The sequence below is a fragment of the Dermochelys coriacea genome, chromosome 7, assembly GCF_009764565.3.
Source record: "Dermochelys coriacea isolate rDerCor1 chromosome 7, rDerCor1.pri.v4, whole genome shotgun sequence".
NCBI lineage: Eukaryota > Metazoa > Chordata > Testudines > Dermochelyidae > Dermochelys > Dermochelys coriacea.
This window is the reverse complement of record NC_050074.1, coordinates 95,418,617-95,440,920: the sequence shown is the minus strand read 5'-3', so window position 1 is coordinate 95,440,920 and position 22,304 is coordinate 95,418,617. Positions and strand designations below refer to the sequence as shown.

Genomic DNA, 22,304 nt, shown 5'->3' with positions numbered 1-22,304 from the left:
GAAAGTGGCTTTCATGAGAGCATTTAAGTGGGAAAACAAGTATAGGTTCTGTGTTAAAGAAATATTATCCCTTCCAGGCAAAGGATACAAACAATTCATGGATCTATTTCTGCATTAGTGGGAAGACACTGTTTTTACTTTATGACCAAATATTATGTTTCACACAGTTTGAGATAAGTTATAAGAGATTTGTCACTAAGAAAGTGACCATTTCAAAACTGCATATACCTTAAATATTTTCCTGCTGATGTGTAACCTTGGATTATAGCCACAGTTATTATATGTTAACCATCAAGCTATTTACCTTGGGACTTAGCTACATATTTTTATCAGGAACTGGGGTGGAAAGGAAGATTTCTCCTAGCTCTGGTGAGTGCCAAAATGGTTTAGCATACTGTCCTCTAATTTTGTATTTCATCATCATAGCATTCCCTGTACATATTTGCATGATTACTTTGACATAGCTTTGCTTTAAAGGGTTTTTTTTAGTACCAAAAAGCCCTTTTGCTTTATCTTCAGTATGAACTCTCTTTCATAATATTAAGCCTTTATTATGATTTGGCCTTGCTGACATTTCAGAGAAATAAATGTTGGATGTGGGATAGAGCAACAACACACACACACGCCTCTATTACTCCTGTAATCAGATGATCTCAGAAAGCAGTTTACGAACATTAAACAAACTACATCATCCCTTAGGCTTTGTCTGCACTACCACTTTTGTTGGTAAAACTGTCGGTCAGGGGTGTAAAAAAACAAAAAAACCACACCCCCTGACTGACATATGTTTCACCAGCAAAAGTGCTGGTGTGGACAACACTATGTTGGCAAGAGAGGCTCTCCTGCCAACATATCTAACACCACTTATTGAGGGTGGTTTAATTATGCCAGCAGGAGAGCTCTCTCCAGCTGGCAAAGAGTGGCTATATGGGAGATCTTACAGCTGCACCAATGTAGTGGTACAGCTGTGCCACTGTAAGGTTCATAGTATAGATATAGCCTAAAACAGTCTATCCTGGGGTGATGCAATAATGAGGTATATCAGCTGAGTAGGTTACAAATTTTCAGTTTCCTGTCATCTGATTTCCATGGCCATTGCACATGGATATCTTGATAGAAGACTTGAATGTGTCCCTAAATTTATAAGTATTTGTTAGATTTAGGAACATAACTAGAAGAATTGAGGGAGAGTTATGGTCCTTTGGCTGAACAACCCTATACCATTTTGATGCAGAGTGAGGGCTTTTATAATTTATCAGTAATACCAGCATAAGCTTTTTGTAAATACAGGAGAGCTAATGTCTCTTCCTCTGTTCATAGGAAACTTACTTTTTACACCAGTGTCCTATGAAAAGGTGCCACTTAAGTTCCTTCACTAAATCCCCCTCCCTCCAGAAAAAGCTGTCTATATACACACACACACTCTCACACAAGGCATTTAGTCCACTGTATACACACACAAGGCACTAAAATCCAGCTCATTTTGAGAAGTTTATTTTAAAATGTGCAGCTACAATCATATCCTTTACAACAGAAGATATACATGATCTCATTCATTTTGAAGACCACATTTATTGCACTAATATGATTTTCCTTCCATGCCAGTGACCTAGAAAAACTCAGTTTGGATCATGAAGCAAACTAAACTACTGGACAATTTAAAAAGTAGCTTCACATCTTAAATGTTAACTTGTCATCACTGCTAAAAATACCATTAGAATTACTGTCATTTTTCTCAGCCTTGCTATGCCCTATTTTCCCTCACAAAGCACTAAAGTAATATGTTTAAGTTAAATCTACAATGACTCTGTGTCAAAGTAATTATATGCTGAGCCTAATATTGATACGGTGCATTTGTGACAAAGGAGCATGAGTCAGATTTAATACTGAATTTTCCTTTCATTTGCAGACTAGAAGCTTTATATTTTATTCTTATTATTGAACTTCAAAAGTTTACCTCCATAGTTACAATTTAAAAAACCTAAGTCAGAAATTATGCAGTGTAGTTGTAGCTCAGTTGGTACCAGGATATGAGAGACACAAGGCGGGTGAGGCAATATATTTTATTGGACCAATTTCTGTTAGTGAGAGAGACAAGCTTTAAAGCTTACATAAAGCTCTTCTTCAGCTTCTTCTTCTTGAGCTCTGTGTCAGCTCAAAAGCTTGTCTCTCTCACCAATGGAAATTGGTCCAAGATATTACCTCACCCACTTTGTCTTTAAGTCAGAAATTGAAATTTAAGCTTTTCAGATATTAACTCTGTCACGTTACACAGTACAGTAGAACTTCAAAGTTATGAACACCAGAGTTACAAACTGACCCATCAACCATACATCTCATTTAGAACCAGAAGTACGCAATCAGGCAGGAGCAGAGACACACACACACACACACACACAGGCAAATACAGTACAGTACTGTGTTAAACAAACTAGTAAAAAGTAAAAGGGAAAGCAGCATTTTTCTACTGCATTGTAAAATTTCAAAGCTGAATTAAGTCAATGTTCAGTAGTAAACTTTTGAAAGAACAACCATAATATTTTGTTCAGAGTTATGAACAACCTCCATTCCCAAGGTGTTCGTAACTCTGAGATTCTACTGTATAGTATAAATTTAAAATTATTAGAGCACGAGTGTTTAATACCTTATGTCTACCAAAAAGTCTACAATTGCTTGTTCAATTAAACATATTGCAGTTCAAGAGCAACACATTCTGAAGTCAGGAATTTTAATTTTTTATTTTATTTTATTTTTTTAAGTGTAGAGTATAGATGTTGATGCCAAACAAAGCAGGAATTAGTACTCTGAATTACTTAAATACCTTGATAAGTATTTAAAAACTCAAAACATAAAACTACAAAACCCATTTATTTGTGAGAGTCAGTTTCAATTTTTGAGGTTCACCCACTTTCGGATCTTATCATAAGCTTCACAGTTTATCAAGTAGCTTTCTGTAACCCTGGAAAATAAACTCAGGCTTCAACTGCTTCTCACTGAGAAGATAATCACCTTGATTTGAGTATCAAATATGAACAAAAGATTGTGTAGGTATTTTTGTGGTGGATTACTATGCTCTGGCAATTACACAGTAGGATTTTCTACGCAGCGTACTCATTTTGTAAAATCCTATAGATTCACATATTCAAGAAGTCAAGACTCCTGTCAGATGCATTAAAAAAGAAACAGCTCTTGTGGATGTATAGGTTCTCATTTTTTGTGGTTAGGTAAGTTTCACTGGATGACTAAGCATTTTCTACTGAATTAATCTACCCTACCAAAAAGAAAAATAAGGCAACTGTGTTGGAATAAACATGCAAACCTTTTTTTTCATTTCTAATCAGTTCCATCCCTGATGTAGACTGGAGTTCAAGGTTAAGTTAGGAAGAATTTTGTTTGAATGAATTCTGATAACATTGTTTTGGGATAATACTACCCATATATCTTTAGTATAGTTTGTTATTTACACATTAGGCAGAAGTCTGCTAGGCATTTCAAAGAACAAATAAAAACACATGGTCCCTGTCCTTAAGAGGTTATAATTCAGTTATAAAGGCATAGGAGAGTTTAACATGTAATATAAATGAGGGAAAAGGGAGTATAAGTATTAAAGTAATAAATTCATATGATTCACTCAAGTATGTCTGTACACACCTTATTTTTTGTCCAACATGTAGTAAGTTATGGGTTGGTTTTGTTTTTTTGAGATGGATGGGTGTAAAAACACTGGGGTGATAGAAGGTGGGCGATAAGGAACAAAATCATGGTGAGGAATGGTGGGTTACAATAGGCATGGACAAGGGAGAGAAAGAGGTAGAAAATGTATGTTTTTGACTGTTAAATATATTTGTTTGCTGAAGTTATGCAGGCTGATCATTTAAGAAATGACTAGAAAAAAAAATCTGTCCCATTAGGCCACTATGGGCATGTCTCAGAAATGATGAGAGAAATGCAGACCTAAATTCTGATGCATGTACACATTCAAACAGTGACACCCCTACAGCCTCTGTATTGATGTGAAATTACTAAAATGCATCGGCAAACGCAAATATTCTGTTTATATTTTATGAGTACATGCCCAAATGCTGTAAGTGAAAGCCGGAGTATTTGTTCTCTTCGGGGACAAATGGTACCATAAACACACTTACTTATAACAAATATGGAAATGAAATCAAACTTCAATCATGTCAAAGTTTCTGTAGTCTCAAATTTCTTTGAAAGAAGAAACAAGAGATTTAATTTTAAGAACAAGGGTGACTGAAAGACTGCCCTGTCAGTATCCATCTGTTGTCTCTTGTCTTCTACTTAGCGCTTGTCTATGTGAATCTACCCTGGACTAGTCTACTGCATACTGTCTGTGTGGACCTTGCTGAGGTGCATTAACAGTTTGTTAGTGTGCTTTGATTTTTAAAACTGTGCTAGATCAAAGCATACAAACAAACTGTTAATGCACTCAGCAAGGTCCAAAAGAGATATTTAGCATGCAGCACACTAGTGCTGGATAGAGTCACACCCCAGTGTGTGAATGTTGGTATAGACAGGCCTCTTTGGGGAGGGACTGTCTTTTGGTCCTGTTTGCACAGCACCTAGCACAATGCTCCTAGGCACTACAGTTATTAACAACTATTAATAATAAAAATATTTTGATAACATGATTGATCTCCCATGAATGCTCCTCCGAGTCCTGTTTGCAAACCTTAATACAGCAGCCATGCACTCTAGGGCTGAATTCAAGACTAATTTAATAGGAAATCAGTTTCATGACTTAAAGAAGAGAAGGGGAAAGAGAGGTAACAGTTTCTTCTCTATTTTTTGATGGCATATGCCTCTACAGTGTCATTTAGAAAGTAGGATTTTTTTGAATAGTTCTAAATATATTAAATAGAGCTAAATAAGTACAACCTATGTATGTTTTTTCTTATACATAATTTTGTTCTAGCTGCATCGTTGTCATTCTCAGACATCTTTACGAATCAGGAAAAAAAGACTAATAGCTATGCTAAAATATATCAGCTTTCAGGTATGAAAGTAAAATATTCAAGAAACATTAAATATTAAGTTAAACAGGAGACAAAGTTATGCAAAAGCGACTTGGTAATTCAAAAAAGCGTAAATTTTACTCTGATTTATCTTGTTCACCTTCTAAACATTAATTTTATTCTTTGAAGTAAAGTTATCTTAGTGAATTACATTACATTACTACCTGGAATAGTTATAACTTTTGTTGTTGTTGAGAAGTTAGACTGTACTAGTAGTACTTCCTGTAACAAGTTGGTATAGAGTGCCATCCTATATGTCAAACACACTATTGCTAGTGTTAGGAACTTTGTGTAAAACAATACTTTATGCACTTTAGTTTTCTTTTATTGTTCTTGGTGCCTCTCTGATCAGAGGTCAAAATAGGAAAAAAAAAAAAAATTGAGGTAATCTCCCAAACTCCATCCACATCTGCCCAGTCATTACCAGAATGAGATGCCACTCACAGTAAGTTATGCAAATCTTCATAATATGATAATATCTCTCCTTCCTTGCATGCTTTGGTCAGCAGTATAATAATTTTAATGATGATATATGAGTTATACAATAATAATTAAGGAATTTGAATAATATCACTAGGTTTTAGAGCTAACATTTAAAGATTCTGAACAGGGGCTATCCACACCTCTCTTAAGCACTATTATTTCAGGCTAACTGCATTTGGTTAACCTAAAAAGCAAAACTGAATAGTATTTTCACAAATATGCAAGGTAGAGGCAATATCTTAAATAGAAGCTCAGGTTCTGGAGCACCAACAAGGAGAAGTATTGGCTTGTGGAACTGCTGTGAGCTGGCCCCATTTGTCAACTGTATCTTGAAGTTTAAAAAAACAACAAACAACAACAACAACATGTTTTAAATTGGTGTTATTAATTAGTGATGGGAAAATCTCAAAGGATTCTAAAACTTGGTTACAAATTAGAAGTTTAAAATCTGATCTGAACCACTATGGTCTGTGACTCTTGCCATAAAAGTCTTTCTGGTAAGATTTCCAGTATTCCCTAGTTAGAAATGCTATAGGAATGGTCTTTAAATTGGTATGTCTACCACTTGTCGTGGCTGAAACCAGGAAATGTAGAGGAACATGGAAAAAAATATCAGTTTTTTTTCCCTCCTCCCCTTCCCTAACCTCAACAAAGGTTCAGTTCAAGTTTTGAGAAAAGATGGGGACAGGTGATTGTAGTTTTCTAAATATGCACACACGTCAGCTTGTCCTCTCAATGTGTGAACCAGCTCAGACTAAAAAGAAAAACAACCCACCCTATCTTTGATGATTATATGCATCATCAGCATATATTGTATTTTGTTAAATTATTATGAATGTTCTAGGTCCTCAAAAACATGTGCCTAATTTGCACACACCATGATTGCACATACAATTTCAGTAGCCATGGCTATACCTAGCTGGCCTTTTGCATATGCAGCTGCAGTAATCCATAGTTACATACACGGTTTAGTTTCTGAAAATCTGTCTCCAGATGTCTTGAGAGGATACAAAGAAATTGCTACATTTAAATAATGAATTTCAGAATTTTTGCTTCTCAAAACTAACATTATGTATTGGATATGAAGTCTGAAGGTCCAGAAAAATTATTTGTCTCCTGGGAGATAAGTAATAATTTCATGCAAGTCTGAACTTGGAGTACATCAACAAAAAAGAAACTTATTAATTCACTATATGGCTTTTCCCAGTCATTTATGACAGTATTTCATATGAATGTAACAATAACAATTTGCATTTATATGACTTCCTTTCAAACATCTTGTAGTGCTTTGCTAACAGGTAAGTAAGCCTCAAGACACTTTTGAGCTCAGTGACACCTATGACCATGCATCTCTTGACTTTGGGAGCCTCAGATCTAGTCATTTTGGTGATGTAACAATATTTCCCAGTCCCCCACTAACACCAGAGAAGCCACAAGCTCTATCCCAGGCACTGACCAAGAACGCTAACTGTTCCTCCAAGAAAAAAGAATATCCATCTGAAGAGAACAAAGCTAGGACATTCTACCAGGCTTCACCTTCAAAAAGATAAACAAAACAACAAAAACAAACCAAAATGTATCGCCACCATTTTCCATTTTTGACCTGGAAGTTTATTAAGCTAGATATTTAGGCCTATCATCTTCATCATGCTTTGGCTCCTCAGATAAGCTTTTAAAGAATTACCAAATATGAGATAAGAATACAGCCTAAAATATCTTCCCACACAATTTAAAAAAAGAAAAAAAGATTTTTTTTTTTAGCTCCTGTACAATATCATCAACAGCAACCATTCCATTTGGTGTTGTTGTACTTACCCGTTTATCAATGTCATTATGTTGGAGCTGGACAAAGCGAGCACTAATAGCAGCAATATAGCTCTGCTGATTGGAGAAAGCCACTCTGCCAGCACCTTTTGGGTACTTCAATTCTGGGTCCGTATCAATACCAGCATAGCAGACACCTCCATACAAACGGTCCATAATCATTGCCAGTTCAACTGTGAGAAAACAATTATTAAATATTGAAGACTCAATATTACTAAAGGTTTTATGCGTGGCCTGAAGCTTTAAAAATAGACTATTCACCCTAATTCTAGTACTTCAGGAAAATAGAAAAGGGACCTGAAAGTTGGATTGGTCAAGGAATCACAGTACCCATCTGAAATATACTGAAAGTGCAAAGATAAAGTGGTCAAGGTGCTAAGGAAAAGCTTTCCTGGGATTCTGTTACATACCCCAAGCAGAGTGTTATATCAGTTACATATTACATTTGATCCCAAAAAGTGCATTAGTGCAATGTCGAGGTTAAACAATTATCAATTACACTGTCAGAAAATGTAGATTCCCCTCCCCCACAACAGTGGTTAACTCAGCCCTACTGCATCATGTATATTGATGGTATATGTTTACTGACAAAAATAGTAATATACTAAGCTATACATTAATGAGAGTAATAGAAATAAATACACATCATATGTGCATAATGGAGACAAATGAGTTATCGGTAGAACCTCAGTTTTTGCATTTCCTGACTTGTTATTTTAAGCACTTGGTCTCAGAGATGCAATTATTTCCTTGGGGTTTTTTGTTTTAAAGAAAAAACTAGAAACTGTTGGAGTTGTTCTTGTACATATTACATGCTCTAACTATCTGGGTACACTTGTCTAAATGCACAATCAATTAACTGCATCTGTCCTAAACTGGGCACTTTACAACTTTTCATTCCACGTCAGTATGTAAAGTTCAGACGTTCTTAATTTTGTTAAATGAAACCTAATTTCCACACTCCCCAGACTTGGGAAATCACGCTTTAATTAAGGGCTAAGACTGTGCCACATTTCACACATTGACCATTTTTGCTCTAGCTAAATTAGGGCCTGATCCACTGAAGTCAATGGAAATACTCACATGTTTTCTCCAGACTTAATTGGGTTTTAGGTCAGATTCTTAAAGAATATGGTTCTTTTTTTTCCAGTGAGGAAACTATTTTTTCAGTCTTTCCATTGAAACAGCTAAACATCCTTCAAACTTTCAGCAGAAAATTCATCTTTGGGTAAAAACCAAATATGGAAAATTTGATCCCAAAAGATTAATTATTCAGAAAAGCACTAGAGAACAAAGGTTGCAATGGAAAATGTTTTATAGCCTTACCTGCCACAATGTACTCTTGTTTGTGAATGAGTTATGTTTATACATATGTAAGTTATATATACATATTTATGGGATATATTGAATGTTATGTGATTTATATTATTGCATGGACATATTGCTTTTACACACACATACACAAACCCCACAATACCCTCCTCCCTGCTCCCCAAACAGGAGGGATTTTTAGAAGACACTGAATCCTGTCAGAACTTTTCCAAACGGTCAGATATTCTAGCACCCCCCCCAAGTTGTTTTAGTTTTTTAAAAATTAATAAAACTCCCCACAAATGAATGACCAACAGAAATGGTAAATATCTATTCTAAAGAAAAACTGCCACAATAAAATTTTGGAATATATGATCCTCAGAGGACAGCTGCTCAGGAACTGAAGAAACCAACATACAGCATAACGAAACACCCAAAACAGTAACTCCAAGAATAACCCCACCTACTAAACTTCTAGTTCCAATTCTTTCTGCCATTCAGATTATAACACGTCATCTTTAAAGCATGATCATATTTCTCAAGTCATACTGCCCACTATCTTCTATTTCCTATATACCATACATGTGCACAGACAAACCTATTCTACACCAGTGTCACAAAAATCCCTTAAGTCTGAGCATTTTCAAACAGGGGGAAAAGGGGGGTTAATTGGTTTTTCTTTTAAAAATTAAATATGGTGTGTTGCATCAGGTTCATTGCGTCATTTAGTTGCCTTGTCACACCACGTGTACTGAATTTATGATATGTTGTAGGGGTAAAGGGAAGCTTAACTATCTTTGGCTTTGAAGACAAAGACAATCCAAGTTTAATTACCAAGCAAAACAGTATTTCTATTCTATGAATATATTTAGACATCTGGTTTTACAGACCTGTCATCTCCTATATTGACCACAGTTTCGTAGCTACTCTCTTGTCTCTCCAGAGATACCCTGTAGCAATCATTTAGAAGAATATGGCAAAGCAGGGACTTCTAAATATACTTAAAGCAATAAATCCTGTACCAGAGAGAAGAGGGTTTTGAGTATCTTACTACTTCTCTCGCTATATTCTTTTATTACTGATTGAGATGAATGCCTTAGGATTAAAATCCATGTATGCCATGTACATGTACTCTGTACAAGAGTATATATACCTTAAACTTTTGTTGGAAGGGTCACTAAAAATTTTCCCAGACATCTGACTTTCCAAAATTCATTTTTCTTGTCTCAATATGTGCAGAAATGTAGTCCTAGTACTACAATTGCAACAGAAAAACATCAGTGGGGAAATCATGCTTAACTTCTTAGGCTTTGGTACAATTAAGACTATGCTTTAAAAAGAGAAAACGGCAAAAATGATTGAAAAGGAAAGCACGGAATGAGAATGTATAAGAAATGGAATGGAAATTTGCAATATGTCATACATGCTCGGTGTGTCATTAAAAATGTATAAGTAAGAGAAAACATCTCCAGATGATGGTGCCTTTCAGATTCCCCAAAGCAGTAATTTCTTAAGGTTTTTTATAAATCTAGCAGCAGAAGCATAGAGTTCTTTTAAGTTTTTATCTTGTTGCTTTATGACAACCTCTTAACTTGACAGCTCAGTAGCTAATCCTGGTTACATAGATCACCTAGAAAAACTGGAATTTAAAATGATCTAAAACAGTGTAATTTTTTTTTTGACACATAGCCCATCTTTTACAAAACAGAAAAAAACATCTCTCCTTCTCAAGGGTACATTAGTGCAATGATGGTAAGCCACCAAAAGTAGACTAGTATATTGGCACCATGTAAAATCTTCATAGACTTTAAAGCCAGAGGGGACCATTGTGATAATCTAATCTGATCCCCTGCACATCACAGGCCACAGACCCTCACCCACCCATTCCTGTAATACACCCATAACCTCTGGCTGAGTTACTGAAGTCCTCAGAGCATGATTCAAAGACTTCAACTCTATGCCTAACGAGGAGTCTCAAGAAAGTCTTAAAAGAAAAGACTTTCATGCATCCGATGAAGTGACCTGTAGCTCACGAAAGCTTATGCTCAAATAAATTTGTTAGTCTCTAAGGTGCCACAAGTACTCCTTTTCTTTTTTGAGAATGAAGAAAGTCTTAGACAGTTTCTAGACTAGGGTGACCAGATGTCCTAATTTTATAGGGATAGTCCCGATATTTGGGGCTTTTTCTTATATTGGCACCAATTACCTCCCACTCCCGTCCCAATTTTTCACATTTGCTATCTGTCCCCTATTCTAGGCAGAGAAATTCAGGTAAAGAACCAATTTTACTAATGATAACGTTCAACTTCAAGAAAGTGCTACATTACAGCTGACAAACATTTAAGAGTTAACTTTTATACATTCAGATCAAAATATCATTTGCAATAATGCAATTTAGTGACTCGCAATAATGTTCTATAGACTGAGGCCCCTCTATACTATAGGAACTCGTAACAGCACAGCTATACTGGCATTACCCTGTAGCATAAATGCAGCCTACAGCGATGAAGAGGGTTTTTCTTTTGTTGTAGGAATGTCATTTCCCCAAGCAACAGTAGGCTAGGTAGCTGGGATGGAAGCATTCTTTTCCTGAACAATGCAGCCCTGTAGCCCCTCCTGGCAGGTTCCAAACCATGACAACCCTGTACGGGCAAAATGCTGCATACACTGGATTGTCCTTACTCCTCATAACCCCCACAACAAACATAAGCACCTCTATTTCACTCACTTGGCAGGCTCCAGCACTGCAACCACAAAATGCCACTTTTCCAGCAAGTTCCAATGAGCCCCTCCCAGCCCCACCCAAAGCAGGGTAGAGCAGTGCCCTCCACCTTCCTCCCAGTCTCCAGGGAAAGCTGCTGTGCTGGTAGCAAGAAGAGGGCGCCTGCCAGGGTCCTCTCTGCCCTCCTATCTCAGTTAATGAGGATCTGGGTCAGAGTCATACAATTTAAGGCCAGAAGCGGCCACCACATCACCTATTCTGACCTCCTGTATATCATAGGCCACCAACACCACCTAGCACCTGCACTCTAAACCAACAACCAAATTAGACAAGTAGAAGTAGCCAAAGCAGAAGCTGCAGGTGGTTGAAGAGGAATTTCTGAGCTGCATCATGCTGTTCATAAGATCACAATACTTGTGATAATTTCATGAGTATTGGTGCCTCCATATATACACATCAATATTTGCATGGAAATACACTATAGTCACTGGTTAGTGTAAATTTTAAAAACTCAATGGTTTGAACATTTAGCATGCAATCATCCCCACTAAACGTAATACAATTAACCATGTGTACAGCTTTCAGAATTGGGCCCTTATAATAAATATCAAGTTGAAACTAGTTTAGAGTTTATGATTTAGTGAGTTTGTAAAAAGGACACTGTCAGATTAAAAATTTTATTATTTAAAACCAATTTCCTAATATATGTTACAAACGTTAATTTTCAGCTCTGCTTGGGAAAAAATAGACTTGCCAATGTAAGTTTGTTTGTAGAGAGTTTCTAGCCAGTTCCATGTTCAGATTCTCATGCATTAACTCACTGCAGCAGCGTTCAAGTTTGAAAACGTCGTAGGGCAATATTTTAAATCCGAACAATTCATTAAAACTTGTACAACATTAAGTTTTGAGCAACCCTTTAGAATATTATATATTTTATTTAACCAGACCTATTTTTTGAGCCCAATGTGATTTAACAGTGTCTATAAAGTGTTTTGCTGTCAGGGGCTATATTTGTTTGTACAGTACCTAACACAATGGGGTCCTGGTCCAGGATTAGGGCTTCCCGACACTATAAGAATAAAATATAATAATCGTAAATAATAAACTGAAAAACTTTAAAGGGACACTATCTAACTGGTCCTCAAACTTAGGGTTTTTTTAAACATTACAAATCCCCACTAAAACTAATTATAAAAGTGTACTTTTTTAAAATATACACTGATTTTGTATAGATATGAAACATTCCACTTAATATTTCCTACATACAGGGGCAGTTCTAGTACCTCTGGCACCCTCTACAGATTGACTTGATTCAGACTCCTTTTACAATCAGTTGCTGCTCTTTCCCATTCTTAAGATAGGACATAGCTATTTTATTTTATAATATATTAAACATCTACAAGTTAGGACAGGTTGACTGGGATGGGAAAGAGGCAGTACAGAACAGGCTAGTTAGGGAACGATGGAAAAGGGACAGAAACAGGCTGACTGAGGTTTAGGGTCAGCATTAAGCAAATCTAGGTTCTTAGTAGAAACCGGAGGTGGAAGTGTTCTTTTGTGGATGAACGGAGAACAAACCTTCACAAAATCAGCTCTATGGCTCCATGTAGGGGCACTAAAGGTTATTCTGCCTGACTGAGTTGGCTATGCCAATTCAAGCGTGGCTGTGTTACGCTAGTGCACGAGAACTTTGAAAGTGAAACTAGAATCATAGAAGATTAGAGTTGAAAGAGACTTCAGGAGGTCTAGTCAAATCCCTTGCTCAAAGCACGACCAACCCAAATAAATTATCCCAGCCAAGGCTTTATCAAGCCACGCCTTAAAAACCTCTAAGGATGGAGATTCCAACACCTCCCTAGGGAACCCATTGCAGTGCTTCACCACCCTCCTAGTGAAATAGTTTTTCCTAATATCCAACCTAGACCTCCCTCACTGCAACTTGAGACCATTACTGCTTGTTCTGTCATCTGCCACCACTGAGAACCGCCTAGCTCCATCCTCTTTGGAACCCCCCTATAGCTAGTTGAAGGCTGCAATCAAATCCCCCCTCACTCTTCTTTTCTGCAGGCTAAATTAGCCAAGTTCCCTCAGCCTCTCCTCATAAGTCATGTGCCCCCAGCCCCCTAATCATTTTCGTTGCCCTCCACTGGACTCTCTCCAATTTGTCCACATGCTTTCTGTAGTGAGGGGCACAAAACTGGACGCAATACTCCAGATGTGGCCTCACCAGTGCCAATCACTTCCCTAGATCTGCGGGCAATGCTCCTACTAATGCAGCCCAATATTTACAACCTGGCACACTTCTTGGCAACCAGGGCACACTGTTGACTCATGTCCAGCTTCTCATCCACTGTAATCCCCAGGTCCTTTTCTGCAGAACTGCTGCCTAGCCAGTCAGTCCCCAGCCTGTAGCAGTGAATGGGATTCTTCTGTCCTTAGTGCAAGCACTTGTCCTCGTTTAATCTCATCAGATTTCTTTTGGCCCAATCCTCCAATTTGTCTAGGTCACTCTGGACCCTATCCCTACCCTCCAGCATATCTACCTCTCACCGCAGTTTAGGGTCATCCACAAATTTGCTGAGGGTGCAATCCATCCCATCATCCAGATCATTAATAAAGATATTGAACAAAACCAATCCCAGGACCGAATCCTGGGGCACCCTGCTTAATACCGGCTGCCAACTAGACGTCTAGCCATTGATCACTACCTGTTGAGCCTGATGATCTAGCCAGCTTTCTATTCACCTTTTAGTCCATTCATCCAATCCATACTTTTTTAAACTTGCTGGCAAGAATACTGTGAGAGACCATATCAAAGCTTTACTAAAGTTAGGTATATCACATCCACCGCTTTCCCCATATCCACAGAGCCTGTTATCTCGTCATAGAAGGCAATCAGTTTTGTCAGGCATGACTTGCCCTTGGTGAATCCATGTTGACTGTTCCTGATCACCTTCCTCTCTTCCAAGTGCTTCAAAATGGATTCCTTGAGGACCTGCTCCATGATTTTTCCGGGGACTTAGTTGAGGCTTGCTGATCTGTAGTTCCCCGGATTCTCTTTCTTCCCTTTTTTAAAGATGGACACTACATTTGCCTTTTTCCAATCATCCGGGACCTCACCCGATCGCTACAAGTTTTCAAAGATAATGGCCAATGGCTCTGCAATCACATCAGCCATCTCCCTCAGACGCATTGCATCCAACCCCATGGACTTGTGCATGTCCAGCTTTTCTAAATAATCCTTAACCTGTTATTTCACCACTGAGGGCTGCTCACCTCCTCCCTATACTGTGCTGCCCAGTGCAGCAATCTGGGAGCTGACCTTGTCTGTGAAGGGCGAGGCAAAAAAAGCATTGAGTTCTTCAGCTTTTCCCACATCATCTGTCACTAGGTTGCCTGCCCCATTCAGTAAGGGTCCCACACTTTCCCTGACCACCTTCTTGTTGCTAACATACCTTTAGAAACCCTTTTTGTTACCCTTCACGTCCCTTGCTAGCTGCAACTTCAATTATGCTTGATTACACCAGGCTAGTTATTTTTATTTTCCAGGCTGAAGTGTAAAAAGTAAATAAGTAAACTAAATTTGTGTTCTAATTCTAGTAACTACTACAAATTGTGTGTGTGTGGGCTGAGGGTTGGGGGTATTATTCATTCACAGGTATGGAAATTTGTTTCATTATATTATTTTTAGTCTGATACAAAAGTATCACTTTAAGGGATAACTGTGTATGCCAATTCCTATGTTTTTGATGTAATTCTCCCAAATTAGAGTAATTCTATCAAACAAAATAGACTCCAACACCATGCAGGTGGACAGCGAAAAAACAGCATAATCTAGTAACTAGTAAATTCTCAGATTCTTTAATAAAACATGAAAAGTCATCCTTCAGGTACTGAGTTCATGAACTGGCAGGAATTCAGTCCAAAATAAGCAACCATGATATTGGTCACAGTAAAGAGGTACTGTCAGTGTGCAAGGAACCCAGAAAATTCAGAAAAAAAGATTTGCTGTATTGCTTTCAAATGTTCTAAATTAATTTCTAAAACTAATCTTAGAAGCTTGCAAATTAATACATCAATACCAAAAAATGGGTTGTCTTGCTTTGGAAAAATTCTAAATTTACTGTTCGAAGGCATTTTTCAAATACGAACTCGAATTCATAACAGGCCTGGAAAAATTATAGACAAAAAACAAACAAACAGTTAGGACCATTTTTTTAAATGACCTCATTAGAACTGGTCTGGTTTTCAGAGATGTTGAGCAACCACAACTCTAATTTAAGTCAGTGGGAACTTAAAGTAAATACTTAACTGGTCAATTTAAAAAAAGCAGCCCCCAAATTCAAAGATAATATGAAAATTTGAGCCTTAAAGTTACACTTAATTTATAGTACTAAACAATTGATTCATTGTCTTAACTAGTAGTTAATTTCAAAGGTCAGAAGTTCTCAGAAGTTATATTCTTACAGTTAAGGACAGACAAAACTGATCTGCTTAGAAAGTAAACCACAAATTCTTCAAAAATCTCTGAAACAGATGGAACGTCATTGTCTCAGAATCTGAAACCAGTTACTGATAGTATAGTCTAGCTTAATTTTTCTTCTGTTTCAACTCACCAGCTCGGAGGGGACGTGGAACTCCCCCTACAAAGATAGTTTTTCTCGGGTCCAAAGGCTGAGAACCGTCCATTACAAAATCACTGTCACTTAGGTTCCAAGGTCGAATTTGCACCTGAAAGAAAGATGTCAACTTTGTCTTTACTTCATTGCTAACTTACCCTACACAAAGTAATAAGAATCAGCTACTAAACATTTACATATGTAAAATCTGATTAGACTATATGTACATACACACATACATATATTCACATTTTTTTAAAGATAAAATAGTAAAATGATAGAATGTGAAAGTAAAAACAATGCAAGTATATCATTTATCTATGTACGTATTCAGAAAGTACGCCTTACAGTGTTTACTTGAAAAAGGTGGACAATATATTTATCACCTCTAGAGGCCAGGCTTGAGTTAGATTTCCTCTTGCAAATGCAGCTACCCCATTCTCTCCCTAATCTGCTTCCTCCTCCAGTCTCCTTTATTAAAATATGGAATATATAAAAGGACATTCAGAGCTTTATCATGCATAGTGTGAATTTAAGGATGTAGGTTGAACATTCAGCTTTCTTCTAGTCACATATAATTTTAAAAGTTGAAAAAGGGAAGATGAAGTGGAATTAATTCCTGTGTTTAAAATAAGAGGATTGCAGAAATGTAAGTGCACTTGTTCAGTTTAGTTAAGCAGCCAGATAGTGGACAGTTAGACAGAAAGTCTTCAGATTGTACAGAACTAAGAATTCTGCTCAAAAGCTATTTGGATAAGCCTGCTCACCACTACAACCCCCTGAATAAGTGAAATGTGTAAGCATCGTTTCCATTTGCCATTGCATTGCAATTTTCATTCACCCACGCAAGGTCTAATCTTCTGATTCAAAATGGCCCCGGGAGCCTTTTATATGAATTTGGTTAAGGACTACTCTGGAAGGATTATGCATATAGTATATTAACTTTAACATATATAATAATAATTACAATTATATAAAGAAGAAGGCCCCAATCTGCAAGATATTAAGCACATACACTACTTTACTTACATGACTAGCCCCACTGACTAAATACAGTATGTCCAATTAAAAAAAAAATTGGAAGAGGTGATAAATAGTTGTGCACATGATTACAGATGTCAACAGATGGTAAATGATTGACATTAGCCCTTGCAGAAGAAAGTTAGGCCCAGACTACATGTTTAGAGAAATACTTTACATTCATAGCCTAAACTGATGTCATTCCTGTAAATTAATAAAGTAGCAACTATATCTTAAAACCACCACCACACATGCAGTTTTTAGCCCCTCTTTATGTAAACCTATCCACTTTAAAGACTGATAGTACAGAAGAAGTCTCTACCTCCAGGATTTAACACAGTGCCAGCAATTCCAGAGAGTTTCTTGTAATGTCCCATTGGCAGTTATAAACAGGATGGACCACTGTTTAATTTAACAAGATTAAGTCTCTATTCTAGCTCAATCCTGAGTAATATGAGCCAGTTGTGCTGTAGTGGAAGTTGTATCACGTATGTAATGCACTATTATATGCAAGCAACTGAAGTGGTTATCCACCAACTCATTTCTGATTGCAGACAACACAAAAATGCTTGGTTTTTACATACCAAAAGTCAGGGTTACATCTACAATGCCACTTTACTTTCTAAATAAATTAAAAACAGTATCTTAGTAACTAGTCTTTTCCAATAGTTCATTTTTTAACAGATTCAGTAGTAATAGGGATAATTGTTCATCCTTGATTATAGGGAGTCTTTATGGAAGCAATTTCGAATAAAAAAGGGGGGGGAAAATACTAAAAGGTATCGGACATTCAACCAGCAATACATTTTGAGAGATGTTAACTAGAAAAAAATATATTTAATTTTCTATACCAATGAATATCTGCCTGAATAAAATCCCAGTTAAAATTTGATTAACTCTAGCAAAATGACTCAGCAAGAATATACTTCAAACATGTTTTCCTTCTTTCTGGTATTATCCTACTCCTCATTTGTCCATCAGAAGTGCACAACTATATGCTTTTCACTGGTTTTAATAAACCTTCCTTTATAAACCAAATCTGGGTCAAAGCAGACTTGCTACAGTAAGTGAAAGGCATGAAAGATTATAAATTGCTTAGCTAGTATATGCAGAATTGAAAGCAATGAAGTACTCGCAAGGCTGCCTAAATTATTAAAGAGTTTTCTTTTTTAAACCATAGGGGCTTTTTAAAAAAAATAAAACAATATAGGCAAAGAAACTAAAGCACTTACAATGTCACCTATAAAAAAAAATGAGTAACAGGACACATTCTGTTACCATATGGTACTGGAAGTACCAACATAAAAGTTTAATTAAACAGTGGCATTCATTAGCTTCTGAAGAAGCCAAATTATGCTAACGTAAGAAGGTAAGCCTAGTAAAGGAACACCAACTTAACCAGTTTAACTGTTACACTGGGGGAAAATGCTTGCATATTTATTTGCTTTTGAATTGGCAAGGGGAAGTTGGTTAAAAGCCAAGGCACTTTGTACACTGCTTACTGGTTTGTCCTTGATGGTGGGGCTTGACACACATAGGTAAAGTTTTCCATCTTCTTCCAGACAGGCATCTATAAGCGCTTGTACAGAGCTTTCCTCCTGGAACAGCAAAAAGGCATAACCTTGGAAAGTACAAAGGCACAAAAAGAAAAAAAATAGATGAAAACTTTTGAAAGATGGGTCAAAACAGAGAACAAAAAAAAAGAAAATCTGAGAACTCCAAATATCTTGTAAGCAAATGGTTTTGATAATTCACGAAGATTCTGAATTACTTTGTCCCAATACATAGATGGCAATAAACATGTAATATTGTTGCTAACTGTACTGAAGTTAATCCAATAATAAAATGCTTTCATAAGGAATCCTGGCATAGGATCACATGGAGAAAGCAGGCTTCCCCACTATCACTCATTTTTGTTTTGATGGTGCATACAGTGTTGATACCACAATGGAGAAAAAAAGTCTTCAGAAAGTTTGTTTTCTTTATATACATTAAAGGTTCCAAACAAACACAGAATGGCTGGAAAAAAACAGAAAAAATTGTGGAAGATTAGCCCACAACTATAATAGATCTATATTTGTGCTCTTACAAGTATTTGTCATCTTAAATAAAGTGATGGTTTTGAGGCAGTTTCAGATGATATACAAGGGGGAAAATACTATGTGGAAAGGTCCATGAAAAGAAAACCTGCATGCAGATAATCTGAATATTTCTATCCTGAACATACATATGTTGGGAAGGGAAAAATGTATATTCTCATTCATTAATGCTGTAGCTTTATTTCCTAAATATATTTCTAAATCAAATCTCCTAACATATGCAGTCCTCATTGAAGACCCATGATTTACTGAATTTGGACTTTTAAATTGCCACATACATAAAAGATTACTACTTGTTTTAGATAATGACATTTTCTCATGCTTAGACCACTCAAAGGCTCAGACTTTCTTTAAACCTCCCCTCTAAAAAAAGAGCTGAAATAAAGTAATCTTGAGGGAAAGCTGTAAACAACTGAAAGATTATGGATTGAGAATTGGAGTGCCTTCTGACCCACAAATACTCTACTAATAAGATATCATATTTTAAATCAAATTTTTATTTTAGTAGAGTACTGAGATATGAGACAAGCTTTTGTACAGTATAAAGTTAAGCCTCAGATATTCTTAACACATATCCGTAACAGGTTAAATTTTGGAATAAAGAGAGAATAAAAGTTTTGGCATTAGTTTCCTTAAGCTTTGAAATGCAAAATGTGAGCATGGAGATCAGTCAATTAAGAAAAAAAAATGTATATGTCCTCATGTTTGACTACTGTTCAAGAAGTGCAACTGGCATTTATTTTCATAAAACAGACAGTAAAATAATAATATGAAATGGTTTTGTCAAAGTTTTCTATGCAGTAGAGTCAACTGATTTATATTTAATAATGTATATAATTTGACATTGTTTTAGTAAATTGGAGGTATTCTTGGATCCCAGATGCTCAGGATAGTCTGACAAAATAGATTTTAATCAGTTATGCTTAATGCCTTTGCTTTTCACCACCACCATCATTCATACCTTTGTCACCACAAAGCTAAATTACTGCAATGCTACTACACTAAATTAGATCTTAAGACCATTTGGTAATTACAGCTAGCATTGAATGCAGCTGCCCAATTGTGGAGGATTTCCAGTACTTTGTGTTACACTTGTACTGAATAATTTGGTGTAGCTACCAGATGATTTCCAACTCACTGTTTTGATATTGGCTTTCACCTTCATAGTTTGGACCCTGCCTATCTTATAGAGAGTTCCTTTCTTCACACAGTTCTGTAGCAACTGCTTGAGCTAGCATTCCTCTCAAAACACAGGAGGACTGCTAGCAGAAGATTCTCAGTCGGGGCACTAACCCAAAGGGCACCTGGCTAGGCCTATTTGCATTCCTAAGTTTTATTGGGAAGGCAGCAATTAAGAGGAGCTCAAGTAGAATTTTGAAATAGTTACTGTACTTTCCCCCCCCCCCCTCGAAACTGAGCACTTGGAAGAGACTATATCAGGGGTGGGCAAACTTTTTGGCCTGAGAGCCACATCTGGGTATGAAAATTGTATAGCAGGCCATGAATGCTCACAAAATTGGGGGATGGGGTGCAGGAGGGGGTGAGGGCTCCGGCTGGGGGGCAGGCTCTGGGGTGGGACCAGAAATGAGGAGTTCAGAGTGCAGGAGGGGGCTCCGGGCTGGGGCTGAGGGGTTCAGAGAGTGGGAGGGGGATCAGGGCTGGGACTGAGGGGTTGGGGCATGGGAGGGGCTCAGGGGTGCAGACTCCAGGCAGCACTTACCTCTAGCAGCTCCTGGAAGCACATGGCAGTGGCAGTCCCCTCTCCGGCTCCTATGCAGAGGCTCAAACAGGTAGCGCTGCGCACTGCCCCTTGGTTCCCAGCCAATGGGAGCTGTGGGGGCGGCACTTGGGGCAGGAGCAGTATGCGGAGTCCCCTGGCTATCCCTACATGTAGGAGCCGGAGTGGGGAAATGCTGCTGATTCTGGGAGCTGTGCGGAGCCACGGCATGTGCAGAGCAGGGCAAGCCCCCAACCCCGCTCCCTGGCTGGAGCACCCGAGCGGGGCAAGCCCCGGATCCTGTTTCCCGGCGGGAGCTCGAGGGTCAGATTAAAACATCTGAAGGGCCAGATGTGGCCCCCAGGCCATAGTTTGCTCACCCCTGGACTGTAGTAGTCCCTCACCAACTCATTATGATAATATTTCATTGGTCAATTCATTTTTTTGGGGTGGAGGCATGGTGTTTAAACTCATAGGCGGACTTCAATACCCTACATACTTCAGTCAGAAAAATTAGCCCCAAGTGTTAAGAATGCCCTGGTTTTAACCAATATTTCCATTGTTATTAAATAACCTCACAGTTCAGAGATTAAGCTAAGCACTCCAGAATGAGGATGCTTGTCCGTATAGTGTATTAATATTTTTGGTCTGAAAAATTCACTTGGACATTTTGACTGAACAGCCTTTCTTACAGTATGTTTGGTTACTGTGTTTTCTTTCCTGGATGGAACACAAAGCCTAGAAGATAGAAATGAAAAAAAAAAATCTATACATATTAGTTTTTTATACTGCTCCTCATTACCAAAGTAGCTGAATGCCTTCTATGTAAAACAAACAGCAAATATTTAGTTCAAGATTTGGGGAAAGGTTTGGGATGATTCTTATCAGAATCTACACAGATGCGCCTGATTTTCTTACCTCATAGTAAAGATTCTGTTGAACTTGTGGCAGAAAGACCTGAGTGCCATTTTTGGATATGGTAAATATTGTATTTGTAGTTATGATCCAATTAAATTTACCCTAAACAAAAAATCCTTGGCTTGTTCTGTTCAGCTGCTAGACTATAAATACAGTCCTGGTAAGTCAGAATTCAGTTTCCTCTCCTGACTCCAGTACACTATATACCGCAGTCAGAAAAATTAGCCCCAAATGCAAGACCTGTGCTGCCTTTCTCTTCTAGTGCATATTACCTCTGCCAAATAAGAATACTGCAACGAGTCTCTGAAAATGAGATTCTACGCACTTTGCTTTGGGATTATGACAACCCTCCCCTATTAGCTCTGCTAGGCCACCCAATCAGCTTCTCAAAAAGAAAAAATGGCAAACACAGGACTTCAAAACCTGCTGACTTGATGCCTCCCGCAGTTATTGAAAGGTTTTGGACATCCAAGACCTCCAGAAATCAGATTTCCACTATAATTAAAAGTTGTGATTCAATAACTGAAGTTAAATTCAAATACTATACTGATAAGC

The 22,304-nt window shown here is 37.5% G+C and overlaps 1 protein-coding gene across 19 annotated transcripts in view; it reads right to left on the bottom strand.

The window, feature by feature from the left end:
* CPEB3 (cytoplasmic polyadenylation element binding protein 3) overlaps window positions 1–22,304 on the bottom strand; it is a 187,054-nt gene that overhangs the window by 9,347 nt on the left and 155,403 nt on the right. For all 19 annotated transcript variants that reach the window (XM_043519725.1, XM_043519728.1, XM_038410924.2 and 16 more), the window contains 3 exons: window positions 18,518–18,636; window positions 15,993–16,107; window positions 7,335–7,516 (listed from right to left, as the gene is read on the bottom strand). In XM_043519725.1, the coding sequence (XP_043375660.1) occupies window positions 7,335–7,516; window positions 15,993–16,107; window positions 18,518–18,636 (416 nt within the window). The remainder of the gene's footprint in view (window positions 1–7,334; window positions 7,517–15,992; window positions 16,108–18,517; window positions 18,637–22,304) is intronic.